This window comes from Telopea speciosissima, chromosome 6, assembly GCF_018873765.1.
Source record: "Telopea speciosissima isolate NSW1024214 ecotype Mountain lineage chromosome 6, Tspe_v1, whole genome shotgun sequence".
In the NCBI taxonomy this organism is placed as follows: Eukaryota; Viridiplantae; Streptophyta; class Magnoliopsida; order Proteales; family Proteaceae; genus Telopea; species Telopea speciosissima.
Window position 1 is genome coordinate 39,819,635 of NC_057921.1, and position 18,066 is coordinate 39,837,700.

An 18,066-nucleotide genomic window follows, 5' to 3' on the forward strand; every position below is an offset into this window, starting at 1 on the left:
TGTATCTAGGGGTGTAAATGAATAGCCGAAATCCGTTTCCATATCCGTGTCCGTATCCGTTTAGCACTATCCGAATCCGTCCGAAGCTAAACGGATGCGGATATGAATAGGCTATAGCTATCCGAAAAGCTATATTTACATGTAAACAGATAAAATATCCGATCCGTATCCGTGTTCGTATCCGTTTAGCACTATCTGAATCCATCCGAGATCTAATCGGATGCGGATGTGGATATAGCACTATCCGAGCCGAATCCGATCCGTTTACAGCCCTACCTGTATCTCCCCTGCTGCTGGTTACAATCGACGCCACCGGAGCTCCTCCTCGTCTCGAAGCGTTATGTCCCGGATTCTGGGAAGCCAGTTGCAACCTCCTTCCTTGCCCAAATGAATCACGGAGTAGTGTGGAACACTCGGGGTCTCAATTCCCTGAGCAAACAAGCTGCTGTTAGAGCCCGTATCCTGCTTCACCATTCCACCTTCTGTTGCTTGCTGGAAACCCATGTTAAAGAGTCCAATGCTGCAAAAATTTTGAGCTCGATTGCTCCGGGTTGGTCTTTTTTATCCAATTATATCCACCACCCTGATGGTCGCATCTGGATTTTATGGGATTCTTCTAAAATTAAGGTTTCCTTGATCTCCTCTTTGGCCTAGTATTTCCATTTAAGTTTCTCAGACTGCCTCAACCATTTCACTTTCTTTTTCACTGCTGTATATGCTTCTAATCATTGTTCGAGAACTCGTTTCGTTTCGGTATTTCGGGCTGACCGAAATATCCGAAATATTCGAAATTTCGGTCGAAATATTGTATTTTTCTGTTATGTTTCAGTAGGTCATTTCGGTGGGTTTTAGGCCAAGTTAAGGCCTGAAACTTCATGGAAACCCTATTTTAGGCTATATAAACACATTTAAATGTTCAAATTGCAAAAATAGTCACCCAAAATGGTGTTTTCGACACCGTGAAATTGTAGATCAGCTTCCGGTGTCTAACATATATTTATTTCATCACAAACAAATATATTGATCATGCATTTCCCTAACAAAAACCAATTTTGAGAATATGGTTTTACCTGGAATAGTGGAAAGGCTTCACAGATGTGCTAAGAAGTTTGAATCTTGTGTTCTCCAAGTGGTTCCGGTGTAGATGCGGCAAGGATTCAAATGGGAAGTGGAAGAATGGAGAAGAAATGAGCAAAAACCAAAAAACCAGAGCTATTTTGAAGTCTCGTTTCGACCGAGACTGACGAAATGTGGTCTTTTATATAAAGGGGTTTGACGAAAAATTCGAAATCTCGCAAGATATCACGAAATTTTGAGAATTTCGCTCGAGATATTGTATTTTTTCGATTCGAAGTAGCATTTCGTTTCGAGCAGCTCGAAATATCCGAAATTTCCGAAATCTCGATCGAGATTTTGCGAGATTTTGAACTATGCTTCTAATTGCCCTTTACAGAGGTTATCTTTATGGGACGATCTCCGCAGTATTGCTAGTCTTATTGGTTCTTCCCCTTGGGGATTGGTGGAGATTTTCAAAGTGATCAGATTCGGGAATGAAAAACAGGGAGGTGATTCTTTGGATCTCGATTCTATGGCTGCTTTCAATGACTGCATTGATGGCTTGGGCATGGATGATCTTTGATGGACTGGTCCTACATTCTCTTGGAGCAATAAAAGGTCTGGGAGCTACCGTATTGATTGCAAGCTTGATCGAGTTATTGTCAATGACAATTGGCTTGCCTCCTTTCGCTCTTCCTTTGCTACCTTCGATTCCCCCGGAATTTCTTACCATAGTCCTGTCTCCCTATCTATTCAGCCTTACAACTCCTTTGGTCCTAAACCTTTCAAGTACTTCGACATGTGGTCCTCTCACCCCACTTTTCTTGCAACAGTCAAGGATGCCTGGGACAAGCCTGTCCAAGCATTTTCTTCCCCACTTATTGCTTTTGCTAGGAAGCTCAAGAATGTGAAAGCTGATCTCAAAGGACTGGAACACCAACACTTTTGGCAATATATCCCAGCAGGTCCAGGATTGCAAGGATAAGCTCTGTACCATTCAGCTGCAAATTCAATCGGATATCCTGAATTGTCTACTTGCTGCCGATGAAAAGGTTGCCTCCCAAGAACTATCTGTTCTTCTCTCTCAAGAGGAAAGTTTCTTAAGGCAGAAGTCTAGGATTAAATGGCTGGAGCTAGGGGACTCTAACTCAGCCTACTTCCACAGATCTTTGAAGTCTAGAACAAACTTCAATTCCATTTTACAGCTGGCTGCCCCTGATGGTTCTCCTGTTACTACTGTGAAAGACATCAAAGACATGGCTGCCTCCTACTGTAAGGATCTTTTTAATGGCCCCCGGGGTGATGCTGATCCTATCCCCAATAACTTACTCAATAAATTTGGTCCTACTGAGCTAATTCAGTCCCTTGGTGCCATCCCTTTGGAGGAGAAAATCACTACTACTATTCACTCTTTCAAGCTGAACAGGGCTCTTGGGCCGGATGAATTCAGCATGGGATTCTTCTTAGCCTCTTGGAATATCATTAAGGATGATCTCATCAAAGCCATTAGAAGTTTCTTCTTCAATCCAAGCCAAATCAGAGGGGTGAACCACACTTTTCTCTGTCTCATCCCAAAGGAGGGAGCTTCAGCTATGTCGGATTTTAGGCCCATTGCTCTATGCAATCTGATTTACAAGTTCATTGCCAAAATCTTGGCTTTCAGGCTCAAGACTGTGGTGGATCTCCTTGTTAGTGAAAATCAGTCTGCCTTCATCCCCGGTAGGAACATCTCGGATAATATCCTTCTTTGCCATGAGATTGTTAGAGGCTTTGAAAGAAAGAACCATTCCCCAGCTGCTCTTATGAAGATTGACATCCATAAAGATTTCTACTCCGAGATTTTCAGTGCTTGTCAATGGCAGCCCGGCTGGTTGTTTTGCTTCTGCTGTGGCTGTTCGTCAAGGGTGCCCTCTCTCCCCTTATATCTTCACCCTGGCTATGGAAATCTTATCCCGGGAGATCCAATTATGTACTGACCAGCAGCTCATTACCCCCATTCCTAAGTGTAAAGCCCTCAAGCTGTCTCACCTAACGTTTGCGGATGACCTCATGATTTTCTCAAAGGCTTCCATCCGCTCCTTTGAGTCCATTATGCAATGCTTGCAGCACTTGCATGACCTTTCGGGCCTCCAGATCAACCCTTCTAAGTCCCTTGTCGTCTTGGCCGGGGTCTCTGAGCTGGACAAAGTCTCTTTGAAGGCTATTTGTGGCTCTCCTCTTGGCCAGCTTCCAGTCAGATATTTAGGCCTCCCTTTAATTCCAGCCAGATTATCGGCCCATCATTGTACTCCCATGTTGGATCTTATCAGGAAATGTCTTCAACTGTGGAAAGGCAAGCTTCTCTCTTATGCGGGTCACCTGGTTCTCATCAAGTCGGTGCTACAAGCTTCCTATATCTATTGGTCTGGAATATATGGGCTACCTTCCTCCATCATCAAATCCCTGGAATCTCTTATGTCTTCTTTCCTCTGGAAAGGCTCTGATTCCTCAAGATTTCTCCATCCAACTAGTTGGGCCTCAATTTGTCTTCCTCTTGCGGAGCAGCGGAAGGTGGTTTGGGTATTAGAAGGATCAAGGAGGTTAATTCAGCTGGCATCATTAAGTTGATTTGGAAGATTGCTTCTAGAAAGAAAAGTATTTTGGTGGACTGGATTTATTTGGGGCTGCTCCGATCGGATTCCATTTGGACTGTCTCTATCTCCTCGGATGCTTCTTGGGTTTGGCGCAATATTCTGGCTTCCCGCCCCCTTGTCCTCGGATCCATTCACTCTCACATTGGTGACGGAAACTCCACTTCCTTGTGGCTGGATCATTGGCATCCCTTGGGAATTCTCCTCCAACAAGTCACCTCAAGAACTATCTATGGCTCTGGGTTACCTAGAAATGCTTTGGTGGCTGATATCATTGATGCTAATGGCTGGGCCCCCCCTCCTTCCTCTAATCCTGAGCTTACCACTATCTGGAACCTTTTGCCCACTATTCAAAGAAGACCCTTGCTTAGGGGTGACCGTGTTATGTAGTTGCCAAATACTTCGGGTTCCTTCAGCTCCAAAGCTGCTTGGGATCTTTTTCGGATGCGTCATCCTCTTGCCCCCTGGAGGAAGCTTGTCTGGTTCAAGCATGATATTCCCCGGCACTGCTTCACGGTTTGGCAAGTCTTCTCTAACCGCCTTCCAACGCAGTCCTTCCTTCAGCATCGGCACATCTCTGTCCCCCCTTCGTGTGGTCTTTTTTGGAATGGGGTTGAGGATTCCAATCATCTCTTTTTTGATTGCCCCTCCTCTCAATCCATCTGGAAAGGTATTCTTGCTAAATGCTGGCCAAGGAATCGCCAGATTCTTCCTTTTGATAGAGAATGGCTTTGGGTTGATATGACTTTTGGAGGTTCCTCTCTTTGTGATGTGGTTGGTAGGATGGCTTTTTGCGTTGCGATCAATCATATTTGGATGGAGCGTAATTTACGGAAATGGACTACCAAATCCAGATCTCTTATCCAGATTTGGAACTCCATCTCCTTTGAAATTAAAACCAAACTCAGTTCGGTTGCTCCCTCCTCTTGTAAGGACACCCCAAGGAACAGGCTCATTGTTGTCTCCTGGGGTTTTTCCTTTATCTCCCTCCTAGCTGTGGGCTCTTCTGTTTGAGTCTTTTAGCTTTTGCTCCTTGTTTTGTTTCTTTTTTCCCTCCTATTTGAGGGCTGTAGTTCTTCTTTCCTTTGGTAATGAATTTATTATTCACCCACAAAAAAGGGGCGCTTAGGCAAAAAGGCGCCCGCCTAGGCACCCTAGGCCATGGAAAAAGAACTCGGTTTAAACCGATCGAAACCACCGAGATTTCTCGGTTTCGCAAGAAACCGAGACGAGTTAAGCAGGGAGTTTTAAAAGTTCATGGTTTCGGTGGGTTTCGACCATGTTTCAACCTGAATACCTATATAAGTGTCACTTATCCTCTTTGAAACTTGAGGAAACCTGGCTGGAGACCAGGCCAGACACTTATTCATGCCTAACATCATTTAAGTAAATGATCATTTACTTAAGATATGATTCATAAATAAGCAAATACCCCCTATTTGAATCCAATAAAATAGTTAAAAAATCAAATTCCAAAAGGATAAAAAGTCAACCCCCCAGTTCAAGAACAAAAATTGGATTTTCGATTGTAGGTGTAATTTTCAACTTTTAAATGCTAGGGTTTTCTCAAATCTAGAAATTCCATAAATCTTAATATGGTAATGCATTGCTAAAAACCAAAAGTGCGGTACAATATTCATTTGTTTTGATGTCTAAAAATTATTTTCAATCAGAGTCGTTTTGACAGCATTTGCGCACACCAAATTAACTTGGGTAAATTACATGTCACCCCTTGGTTTTCAAATGAAACTTAGATCACCCCTTGGTTTAGACCCCAATATGACAAATTAGTCCCTACCGTTAGTTTTATGCTGTTAAGTGATGATGTTAGTTAGTTAAATAAATTTAAATCCCTAAACTACCCTTAACCAATGTTGAAGATGAAGGAAGGGTAGTATTGTAAATTTAATTCTGATGTTTTAGTACAAGGGTAAAATAGTCCTTTCACACCAATAACTAACAGCAGACTAACACCATTACTGTAGAGGGGGTGATTTGAGTTTTTTCAAAAACCAGGGGGTGACGTGTAATTTACCCAATTAACTTTGACCGGAACATAACTCCTTCAATATAAATTAGATTTAAGCAATCTTGGATTTGTTGGAAAGCTATCGAACCAAAGCTTTCTATTCAAAGTAAATGAAATACAAATACACAAACATTTACTTAAATGATATTAGGCATAAATAAGTGTGTCTTCACAACTGTGATTTTCAATACACCGTGCGTACACTAGTAAACTTGGGTCAAAAACCACAAGTACCATTTTGAGTGTTTTTTTTTGGTGAAAATAGTTCATGCATTGTGTTTAAAATGTCCAAAATAGGCTATATACCAAAAATCAGACCTAAAAAACCATTTTTGGGCGTCGAAACCATTGTCTCGAGTTGGTTGGGAAAAAGTACCAGGTTTCGACCATATCTTGGTTTCAGCCTGGTCAATACCAGGTCGAAACCCGAGATCTTGAAACTTGCCCTAGGTTTGCTGTCACACCCCGGCCCGGTTATTAAGGGCCAAGTGTGGCGGGATGTCTCTGACATCCAACCAATCCCCAAGGATCACAAGTGCAGTACCCTATTCACAATCATTGCTCACAGATACAGTAATCAAAGGCAGCGGAAACAATTTAATTAATAGAGATAACATCATTAGTACGAGAAGTCTAAATGATATTTCATTTATCTAAATGATAAGGCTTGTGATACAACTATACAGTTCTCAAAGGTAGCACAGAGTGAAAGTATACAAGAAACTATTCTATAACTATATAAAGCATTTATAAAGCATAAAAGAGTGGGGAGGTAGCCTGGAGTATCAGGCCAAGATCAGGAGGTTGCCCAATCATCACATGCGCACGAAGTATCGTGCACTTCAAACTCCAGCGCCGCAAATCCAACATTGGAAGTAATTAAATCACCTGAAAAATAAGGATATCCACAGGGGTGAGCTCTCAACTGAGCCCAGTAAGGAAATTCATGCAAAACACAACACAATAATTCATGATGAATGTGCTAATCTAGCATGCTCCTAACATGGATACTAAGTCTCATGGGGTATAAGTACTACTACTAGTGGTAGATGCTAACCTCGGTCCCGGAACTAATCCTTCGGTCACTCGAGCAAAACCATTCTACCACGGTGAGGACCCGCCAGTTCCGGAACTAACACATCGGACCCCGACAGACCCCCAAATGACCAACCTTGCCTGTTTATTCCCACAGCGGAATTAGGGACCAGCTAACATGGGACGTAAGATGGCATCCCGGAACTAACACATCGTTCTCCGCCACGGGTTGTCCAACACCTTCTCCTCCTGTTGGTAAGGGGCGCAGATCTGGGTAATGAATATCAACCTAGCCATGATCTAAACATGATGAGGCAAGCATGATCTGAGTTATAAATTACCGAATTCCATCATCATAAATTCACATCATATAAATAATCAATGCAAATGCAATGCAGTATGTCTTTGTGCAACCTATTTTACATGCAGTCTAATGCCTTAAATAAAGGCTAGAAAACTACATGCTCCAGGTATAGAGGTAATGATGCATGAGCATGGCATTCAGCATAAAGTTGAAATTAATGTGATAAACACGCAGGAAATTAAGGTCGAATCCCCTTACCTGTAGTTGTAGTTAGCCTAGGTGAATAAACTCCAATAGGCAGGCAAGAACAGACCAAGACAGTCCTAAATATGAGACAAGAATATTATAGATTAGTTATAGAAGGAATTCTAGGTCAGTTACCCACCAACAATCCAACAAACCGACTAGTAGGAAACAGTAGAAACAGCCCTAAACAACATACCAAACACCATGCAATAGGTTCTGGGATGGTCCAAGGTCAAGTCCCAAGGGGTCTAGGTCATAAGGGCACAAAATGCGGGAGCCGGATGCAGACTTCCAGTGAGCCGGTCGACCGCCCCTAGGCCTGCAACAGCATCTGGGTCAGTGTCCGAATTTGGGGATTTTGCTTGAAATGGCCAGATCTTGACAAGCATGGGTCAAATTTGGTGTTTCAATACCATTTCAAGGTGGGTTAGTCTATTTTGGGTTCCAATTTCATATTTGGCTTCCTAATTTAGGGATTTCATAATTTAAACCTAAATTAGTTGACTTAGAATTTATGGTTTGCCATTAGAAACAGCAACTGGGCTGATTAGAGGTACAGCCATGAAGATTCAGGCATAGCTGAACCTAAACAGCACTAAACAGTAAGAAATTAGGTGGAACTTCCACTGTTTAAGCTTGGATTAAAAGCTTTATTGGCAGAAATCTATTTAGGCATAGTCTAGGCTGAAATTAGATCAAATTTAGAGGAGGAGGAGATGGAAACAGCAGGGATTCTCAGAGCTTACCTGAAATCAGCAGCAAGAAGGGACGATGGCAGCCTTGCCTTTATGCTCCAAGGTCTCTAATGGAGTTCTCTAAGCTTCCAACTCAAGTCTAGGATGAATTTCCAAGGTATGCTTCTCATTTCCCTTCTTCTTCTTCTCTTTTTCTTCTTTCCTTCTTATTCTCCAAGGGTGGAACGATCTTGGTTCCTCTTCTCTTTGTTGGTGAATAATGAATAGTGTAAAGAGGGTTATATATATAGAAACTTAAGCACTAAGGGGCAGAATGGTCATTTGGTTATAAATTATTTCTAAAATTGATTCTTTTGTATTTATTACCTTATTCCAGCTACAGAATGATGCCATGCGACATCAGGGATGATCTGGATACGGGTAACTGTCTGGAATTACATTCCCTACTGGGGAACTGGGTCCCACAGAGGCAATTTTACTAAAATACCCTTCTAACTCTATTTGGTTGTACAAAACGTTATATAAATATATTTTAAATTATACTTACATTGAGTTTAATTAAGGGGGAGGTCCTGCAGCCTGTCCAGCCAGCAGACCCGACACAGGTAGCTCTGGTGCGGGGTCCCATAAGGTAAAAATTACTATTCTGCTCCTAATACACTAATTAATTAAAAATACAACATACATACATATAAAATGGGATTCTTACCTGGGATTCGGCCTAAGACAGAGAGAGGCTTCGCAGGCCATCAATCCAGCATGCCAAGCTTATGTGTTGTCTTCCGCTAGACACCTCAGACTCATTTAAGGCCACGGTAGTTGGCTGATAGGAATGCCTTTACAGACGAGTCATGAGATAGGTCTGAATTTCTTAATCAAGATGGCACACAACTTAGAGGCTAGTATGGGCAAAGTTGAACCAGAACTTGAAATCACACAGATTCCAAAAGTTCAAATTTATTTGGAAATTTGACCGGGTTTCACACATGCATTAATCATATATGTAATATAGCAATGATAATCTTATATAATTATGTTTATATGCAATATAAATGCCATATCAATGCAATATGATATAATTATGTTAGTAATACCCTAATTTGAGAAAACCAACATATAATAAATAAAGTGTAGAATATAATATAAGCATATTCATCAAAAAACAAAGCAATAAATATAAATCAACATAAACTCATGAAGTGTCAACAAGTCGTGCCATCTCCTTGAACCCAAGAAAGAGTCTGGACGCCTTGGCGGTGCCTAGGTGATGCCTTGACAACTATGATAAGCAAAAGGTGGACCTCTATTCTCATAGTGTCACATTTTAGCACTAGGGTACAAACACGCAAGCTGCTGCTCTGGATTGGCCCAGTACTTCTCTTACATAAGCCATAAGGTGGGCCTGCAGCAAGTCCCATGACATGGCAAGAAATACTGCTACCCAATCTTGAAACCATCTTCTAAGGCCTGTTCTTTGGCCAAAATTAGAAAGGTGTCTTATGTACAAAGGGTCTAGACCGACCACTGGAAGTGTCTTTCTGTTGCTGGCATATTGATTGGTCCACTAGGGTATCACAAATGGATAGGGAGTAAAGAGTTGTGTGGAGTAGTCCATTTGCCACAGCTGAGAGCACCTCTAGAAACTTCATTACAGGATTCCGTGCTTCACATGCCAATGCAATTCTCAATTCATTGGATATGACCGTAGATGCTGATATATCCAGTTGTCCATCCAATATTTATCTCCCGCGGAATGAGCAGTTCTCCTGTGAAGCAAGATACATCTCAAGATATGAGAAAATCTCCAAGTACCCCTTTATTTTGTTTTTGATTGGCAACACTAAAAAAGTTTCATTGATTGAAGAAAAGCATAAGGATTTACAAGATATACATTCGATTGTACCAGTTGCAACACTGCCAACACATACACAAAGCAAGCAAAGAAGGTAGAAAGATGTATCTCAACAGAAAAATGTCAAAGATCCAGGATATAGCTTCACTCCGAGCCAAGATGTAGATTGTAGAGGTGTCAGACTATAAATTCTTTTTTTCTACATACCTACTCTACTGGCCTCTGGACAAATTCAAGTGATAGTATTTCTTGTCTTCAAATACCCTCCTTTATTAGATGAAACCAAAGCAATGATAGTCTCTGAATCTCCTCCAACAATGATATTGTGAAAAGCCCTCTCTCGGAGCATACTTCATCCGTAGACAGTGAACAAAGTTCCGCTCTAATGCAATTTCCCTCATCAATTGGAATGGAGTAAGGCCGCCCAAAACAGTGCCTGCACTTGATCTAATGAGACAATCCATATTGGAGGAACCCGGATTTCCTTTAGTGGTTCCATCAAATTTAGTTTCATTATGCCCTTTGGAGGTGAAGGCCAGACTACCTCTCATCTTCCCTTGGGAATATTAGACCTGATCTTGTCCTCCCAAGTCCAAACTTGTAAAGAAATAGGTAGAATGCAAATCTTTAAAGAGTGGGTCTGCCATTTCCCAATGAGCTACCCTCACCTTTATCTTCTCAATCACCACTAACTCTGAACAGAAGACATCCCTAAACAGCCAGGATGGGACCAAGAATGTTTCTCCCCGCAAAATTTTTCACTTAGGAGTTAGGATGCAATATTTAGTTTGGTTTATTTTATTTCATGGGTAGATTACGTAGCAGTATCTTAGATAGTTTCCTTTCTTTAGCTATGGTCTATTTTAGTAGTTTCCATTTTGGGTTGTTTCTATTTTAGTTAGGTTTCTATTCCTATGCAAGGCTATTCTCTATTTATTCATTGTAATCGTAGGAGAGCTACAGATTTGAAGATTTGATTACTGAAAGTTGTTTGTGAAGCTCTATGAGAGTGTGTGTGTGAACGTGAGTTCCCTCTTCCCTTTCCCCTCCTTTCTTCTAATTCTTCTACTGTTCTCTCTGTGAAGCCCACCATAGCAAACCACCCCCCCTGGTTCTGCATTATCTGGTATCAGAGCCCAAAGGATCCATTCCCTTCCTGTCCATCTCTCTTATCCCATTCTCCTTCTTCCTTGTATTTCTTATCTTCCCAGTTGTCCTACCGTCACACCAGTACCTTCATCCCCTTTTCATCTTCTGCAGCACCCCTACCCTTCTTTCTCTCCTTCAACTCCACTGAAACCCCTACTGCAACAACCCCTTTCTTCCTCACTGTAACAGCGACCCCAAAAAAAAAAATGTACCAAAAAACCCCATCCATTCATCCTTCTCCTGCAGAAATCCATTCTCCCCAACTCCATCGTTTCGATTCCACCCCCATAGGGTTCCGCCAGAAACCAGAAACAGGAAAGGAAAAAAAAAAATCCAGAAGAGAAGAAGTGAAACAGAAAATCGAAGCAGAAGAAGAAAGAAATTTACATACCTGGTTCAGAAGTTTGCTTCCTCATTGCAGTTGAACTCAGAGCAGACGAAGTAGAATCCCCCACCCGCCGGAGTAGTTGGCTTCATCGAATTTGCAGCCTCCTCCCCTGATTCTTCTCTCGGTCAAAGGTTGAAGACGCAGTGTCTTCTTCTCCTCTCGCAAATCGATAAGTTTCCTCATTTACTTTATTTCCTAATATATCCCCCACCCACAATTCTTTCTTTACCTTTTTTGTTTCCCTAAACTGCCCCTCTTTTTCCACTTACCCCTTCTATCCATATTCTAATTTGTTTCCATATTTAACCCTCTCCTATACGTTATACTTGTGCTTATCATTGAAATTTCCATTTTTACACTTCTGCCATCCACTTATAAACTTCCATGTATTTACTGTTTTGCCATTCAACCTTTGTCTTTTGAGTGTTCTCTTGCTTTAGCAGAACCATGGTAACCAACAGTGAACTTCACCAACAGTTAAATTCTTATAAGGCTGAAACAGATGCCAAATTGGACACTCTTACCACCACTGTTAATTCCATTCAAACAATGATGGAATCTATGCAAGCTTCGATTGATCGATTGGTGGCTTTTGAGAAAGGAAAGAGTCCCATGCTATCTGTGGATTCTTTGAATTACACCCCACCACCACCACTACCACCATATGGGGCTGGACAATATGAAGGAGTGGACAAAGCAGCAAAATTGGAAGTCCTTGATTTTTATGGGGACCACGACCTGGAGCAATATCTTGATTGGGTCCATAGCTTGGAAATTTTCTTTAGATGGTACAATTTGCCAGAGGCTAGGAAACTGATATTTGCAGAGGGTAAGTTGAAAGGCACGGCCTGGGTTTGGTGGATCAAACACCAACAATAAAACCGTACTAGAGGTCTTGGCCAAGTTACTACATGGGCTGAGATGTGCACTACAATGGACCAAAGATTCCAACCGGCTGATTACAAGCAACGCCTACACCTCAAATTTGTGTAGTTGAGGAGTACGTGGCCAAGTTCTATTACTTAGCCATCGATCTGAGTTTGAGTGGGACGAGGAAGTCTTTGTGGCGCAGTTCCGCAATGGCTTGCATCCACAAATTAGTGCCGCAGTTGCCGCCGGTAGACTACCTACTATGGAGGAAGCAGTTCAGGTGGTCTATCAAGTTGAGGAAAATTTGAGGAAACCTTATACTCGAAGAAATTTTACTGACAAATTCTAGAGGTGGTAGTTTTCGCCCATATCGGTCTTCTTTTCAGGAGAAGTCAGCTTTGGTTAGCAAACCATAGGCTAGTGTTTCTTCTGTGGCACCTACATGACCGGTTCGTCCTTACTCCCCACCTCGGCGAGGTTCAGTTACCTTATTCTCCACCTCGGCGTGGATATGACAGAAATTCGGTGATGCCGAAAGTAGCTATTCAGTGCTTCACGTGCAAGAGGTATGGCCATATGATTGTTCAGTGCCCCAACCGTTTGGTAGCCCACATTGATAAGGACAATTTTATACCATTTGATCCAAAGGAGCAACGCCCACAGGGACAGTCAATCTGGTGGCTGAACATGAGTGTGAGCCTAGTGAGATTGATGATGATAGTGATGGCGAGCGTCAGTATTGCTATGTTATTCGCTCCCTCTTAGCTACACAGAAAGTTTCCAATGAGGAAGATAAAGATTGGTGTTGTAACAGTATTTTTCAGACCAGGGTGCGATGCAATGACAAATTATGTGATATGGTGATTGATTCAGGCAGTTGCACCAACGTTGTCGCTGAAGATGTTGTTCGTAAGTTGGGTTTAAAGACGGAACCTCATCTGAACCCCTACAAGGTTGCTTGGGTGAACAACACAAACCTCAAGGTTAATAGAAGGTGTTTACTCAGTTATTCCGTTGGTAGACTGATTGATCAAGTGCAATGTGATGTCCTCCCTTTGAAAGTCTACCACATTCTTTTGGGACGCCCATGGTTGTATGACAAGAAAGCCAAGCACTGCGGTTATGAGAATACATATTTCTTTCAGCATGGTGAAGATGGGCTTCTTTTCGTGGCAGCTGCTGAATGGAAGGATACCTACAGATGACTCTTTGATGGCAATAGGTATTCCACTTGCCTCGAAATGTTGTTGCTGTGGTAGGCCTCAGAGGGAGACCACGGACCACTGTCTTATTTCCGGAGGCACGACGACTAGAGTGTGGGACCAATTCTCCAGTTTGTTTGACATCACCCTTCTTCCCACTCAGGATGCGAGGAGCAGGGTCTTACTCTGGCAGAGTTTAGCAGGTGGACATGGTCTTAGTGTTGTTATTACTGGGATTCTGCCATCCCTGATCATTTGGGAGCTATGGAGGGAGAGAAACTTCAGAAGACATGATGACAGGAGGCGGACAACCAACTCCATTATTGCTTGCATCAAAGCCTGGGTGAGGGAGTTGCCCTACCCGACCAAGGTAGGCACCCACGGATCTGCTAGGGAAACCTTGATCTTACAGTGTCTGGGTCTTGCAGCTCCCATCGTAAAGTGCAAACGGCCCATCCCCGTATACTGGTGCCCCCCCTTCTACTTGGTAAAGTTGAACGTTGACGGAGCTTGTTCTGGTAACCCTGGCCTGGGTAGAGGAGGTGGGATTATTAGAGACCGGAATGGGAAAGTGCTGGCAGCCTTCTCTAATTTTTATGGGCCGAGTACCAGCTCACTGGCGGAACTCAAGGCGCTGAGGGATGGCCTAAGGTTGTGTAAGGATTTGGGGTTCACGGATGTTGTGATTAACAGTGACTCAGAGGCAACGGTTAGAGCAGTCAATCAGAGGAGGGGTAGCTTATGGGAAGGGTGGTATCACTACAAGGAGATTCATGAATTATTAGCTTGTACTCGGGCCAACATCACTTTTGCCTACCGGGAGAGCAACAGAGCGGCTGATTGGTTGGCCAAGCACTCTTGTCTTGCGATGACTTCGATTGTTTATCAACCGGAGAGCTTGCCGGGTGGTCCCTTTCAGGCCATTCTCTGTGAGGACAAAGCTGGCCGTCCTGTCCTACGAAGCTAATGGCTTGGTTGTTTTTACTCTTGTATGGGGTGGCTGTTCATTGAGAGGTGTGATTTTGTCTTGGGAAGGGGTTAGGCGGAATGTCCCCCCCTGTATTCTTTATTATTTGCTCATTGATTTTAATAAAGGTTTAGGGGCCAACCCGGGTCCCAGTTAATATTCGGGTTTAAAAAAAAAAAAAAAAAAAAAAAAAAAAAAAAAGAAAGATCTTCTATCTATCAAACTCAAGAAGACAGCCAGTACATTTCTCCTACGACGAGCATTCTTGGACCCTATCCGACCTCGTTGGAGTCGAGTTCTTTTCAGAGGAGGAGAGCTGATGCAGTTGCCTTAGCCTGGCTGGACCAACATGACCCACTTTGGAAGCCCAAATCAAGGACTGGTCCTAAACCGGTTTTCTAGTCTGGCAAGGGCTGGTAGTTCACTTAGGAGTTAGGATGTAATATTTTATTTTATTATGGGTAGATTACGTAGGAGTATCTTAGATAGTTTCCTTTCTTTAGCTATGGTCTATTTTAGTAGTTTCCATTTTGGGTTGTTTCTATTTTAGTTAGGTTTCTATTCCTATGCTAAGCTATTCTCTATTTATTCATTGTAATCGTAGGAGGGCAACAGATTTGAAGATTTGATTAATGAAAGTTGTATGTGAAGCTCTGTGAGAGTGTGTGTGTATGAACGTGAGTTCCCTCTTTCCTTTCCCCTCATTTCTTCTAATTCTTCTACTACTCTCTCTGTGAAGCCCACCGTAGCAGACCACCCCCCCTGGTTCTGCATTATGTGTCAATGAGACACAGGCCAGCTTTATTTATAATGAAGAGAGGAATATTCTAGAATGAGTACAAGACCAAAATACCCCTATTGACAATTCTACCCTTGTACCCATATTACAACATGGACTTCCTTGAAGAAGAAACATCATTGCATGGAGGTGGGGATGCTTCTGGATTACCATCTTTTATTTTTGGATGAATAAGAAATTCGATATCAAGAAGAGAGAAAAAAACAACTTACAAGGCCCTGACTTTACAAAGAGGGGGAGTCAAGGGGCCAATACAATAGTAGGGGAAAGCCCCCATGCATAAAAAATCAATCTATTTCTAGGAGTGTTGGTACAACGGGAGGGGGATGAAGAAATCTTGGATCTGACATAAAATGGGATGGTGTCCCAAATCTGCTACAAGGATCTTGAAGACTTGACTTGGAAGTCCATCTTCTGAGGTTACGTTCCAGCCAAATGTGGTAGATAGCAGCTACAAGTGCAAGCTTTCCCACGATGTTGCAACTATTCTTCCCAGTGTAGGTCATGTCTAACCAAACCCATTTTCTGTCAAATGGAGGAATCTGTCTCCTATGAGGCCATCATTTGGACAGCAGGCCTTTCCAGATAGAGGCGGAGAATAGGCAATCGAAGAAGAGATGATCGGAGTCCTCTAATGCATTCCAACAGAGGCAACAAGCAGGAGAAACATGGATTTGGCACTGATGAACAAAAGCTTGGGTAGGAAGACATCGGGTGAACACCCTTCAAACTGTGAAGCTGTGATGGTATTACCGTCTTTTTCTTGTCAAATGTCAGAAAACTGGGGATGTGGAACTTGAAAGGGAATCCTCCCCTTGTTTTTTCCCCCTTTTGATATCCAATGACAAAAGGGAGAAATTTTTTTATCAAAAAAGGGAGAAAGAATTACAACCTCTTAGAAAAGGGTTGAACCAACAAGCAGGAAAGCGAAAGTACACAACAACAATCCTCCCACAGTTAAGGGTGTCAAACGATATGGTATCCGGTATTTGGTACAGTACACTGTACATTTACCTCATACCGCTACCGAACCGAATACTGATCAGTATTAGTATTTCATACCGATACCCATATGGTATCTATTCGGTACAGGTATTCAGTACGGTATGGTTCATTTTTACTTTTTTGCCAATACCGATACCCTACCAAATACCGACTCAGTACAGGTAACTCAGTACAGGTATCTCATACCGAATTTGTTCGGTATGGTTTTGGTGTCGGTATACGGTATGCGGTATGAGTTGACACCCTTACCCACAGTTAAAGAAGCTTTACTCAATTCCTTCCCCCATCACCTGTCAACTGATGCAAGAGGTTATGAAGCAGCCAGGTCTTAGTCTTACTTTTCTTAATTATCCAATAGGTATCAAGTATTCACTAGCATAGTTTCAGTGGGCCTGCTTTAGGTAATAGGCGAATAGATAATAGAGGGTCTGTGTTTGATTGTAATGCTGTCCAATATTGTAATTGTTGTGATTTTTTTTTCATTCTAAGCTCTATGAGAGCATTGTAAGGGGCTTGTAGCTCATGGGAGCAGACAAGCCCAACCCTAGCTTGGACAAGTCCAGCTACATTTTCTTTGTTCTTCAATATAATCACCAATTCCTCTGTTAATCTATGTTGATTACTTGTATCCCCTACAAGTACAATTGTTGCTTTCGTTTGCTGCTGACTGTGTTTTTTTGGGTACTTTGGGTAAGAAATCATCATGATTGCAATATCTGTGTTATTCCTAGTGTCATATTGATTTCCCTTATGCCCCTTGGCAGTTTTGTTTTGATTCGTTAGCCCTCTTCACATGCGAATGGGGATAGTGCAAGCCATTGAGCAAATCGAGTTGCAAGTTCATTTTAGGAAGGAAGATCCTTGAGCGATGATTCTTAAGGATGAAGGGCTATTTCAATTAGTTGGTGTTAGTGCAACTTCAATTGCGAGTTATCATCACCAAGCATCTTAGAGTTGCTATTGGTTGGATCATCATCTTTTCTGTTGCTTCATGGTTTTTTAGGCATCATAACTGTATTACTGTTTTTGTGAATGAAACATTGATGCAAATTGCAGTGTAAAAATAAAAAAAGGTACATGCGCACATATTCTTACGTGGTTATGCTACCTATTCTTGTGTTCACCTAATAATGGTATTTCTTGTTTCTTTTTTTTTTATTTTAAAGAAAAATCAACCATATTTTTGTAATGGTTGTATTTCTTTTAGCACGTACTTGATTTTATGAATTTCTGATGCTTGGTTATTTGATACTTTCTTGACTTATTAGGCAGTGTTTCTAATCTTTTATTGGCATTTACTTTTGTGAAACAAATGTCACCATACGGGAGTCTTTAATTATTAGATGACCTGTTCCCCCCCCCCCCCCTTTTGGTTCTAGCTTTTTTATTCTTATGCTTCTAATTCCTTCTCTCTGCTGTAGGTGGTTGTTGTGGACCTTGAGTATAATCGTATTACTACATCAGAAGAAATACCTCCTATGCCAGAGCCAGAACTAGGCTCTTTGCGTGGTGAGATTATGAAGTTAATGTATCCCAAAGTGGTTGGAATAGACCAGATGAAGGGTAGTTTTGGTAGTTCACCTGAACAGTATCCTAGAGGTGACAGTAAGCCCTGGGGAGAGCAGCACGACCTTCAACTTAGGTGATGCTTGGATTCCTGGAACTAGTTGATTTGATTGTAGTAGATGCTTATGGAGATTTAGTGACTGCTGTTATATTGAGCTTCTAGAAATATTTATGATCCATTTTTACAGAAAAGTGCTTGGCTATGAGCATGGTTCAAGTGATTGGAATCAGCACTGGAATCGGTCGCCACCTATTCCGATCCGAATCAGCTAG

The 18,066-nt window shown here is 42.1% G+C and overlaps 1 protein-coding gene across 2 annotated transcripts in view; it reads left to right on the forward strand.

The window, feature by feature from the left end:
- LOC122664099 (DENN domain and WD repeat-containing protein SCD1) overlaps positions 1-18,066 on the forward strand; it is a 149,869-nt gene that overhangs the window by 57,628 nt on the left and 74,175 nt on the right. For both annotated transcript variants that reach the window (XM_043859789.1, XM_043859788.1), the window contains exon 8: positions 17,649-17,869. In XM_043859789.1, coding sequence (XP_043715724.1) covers positions 17,649-17,869 — 221 coding nt within the window. The remainder of the gene's footprint in view (positions 1-17,648; positions 17,870-18,066) is intronic.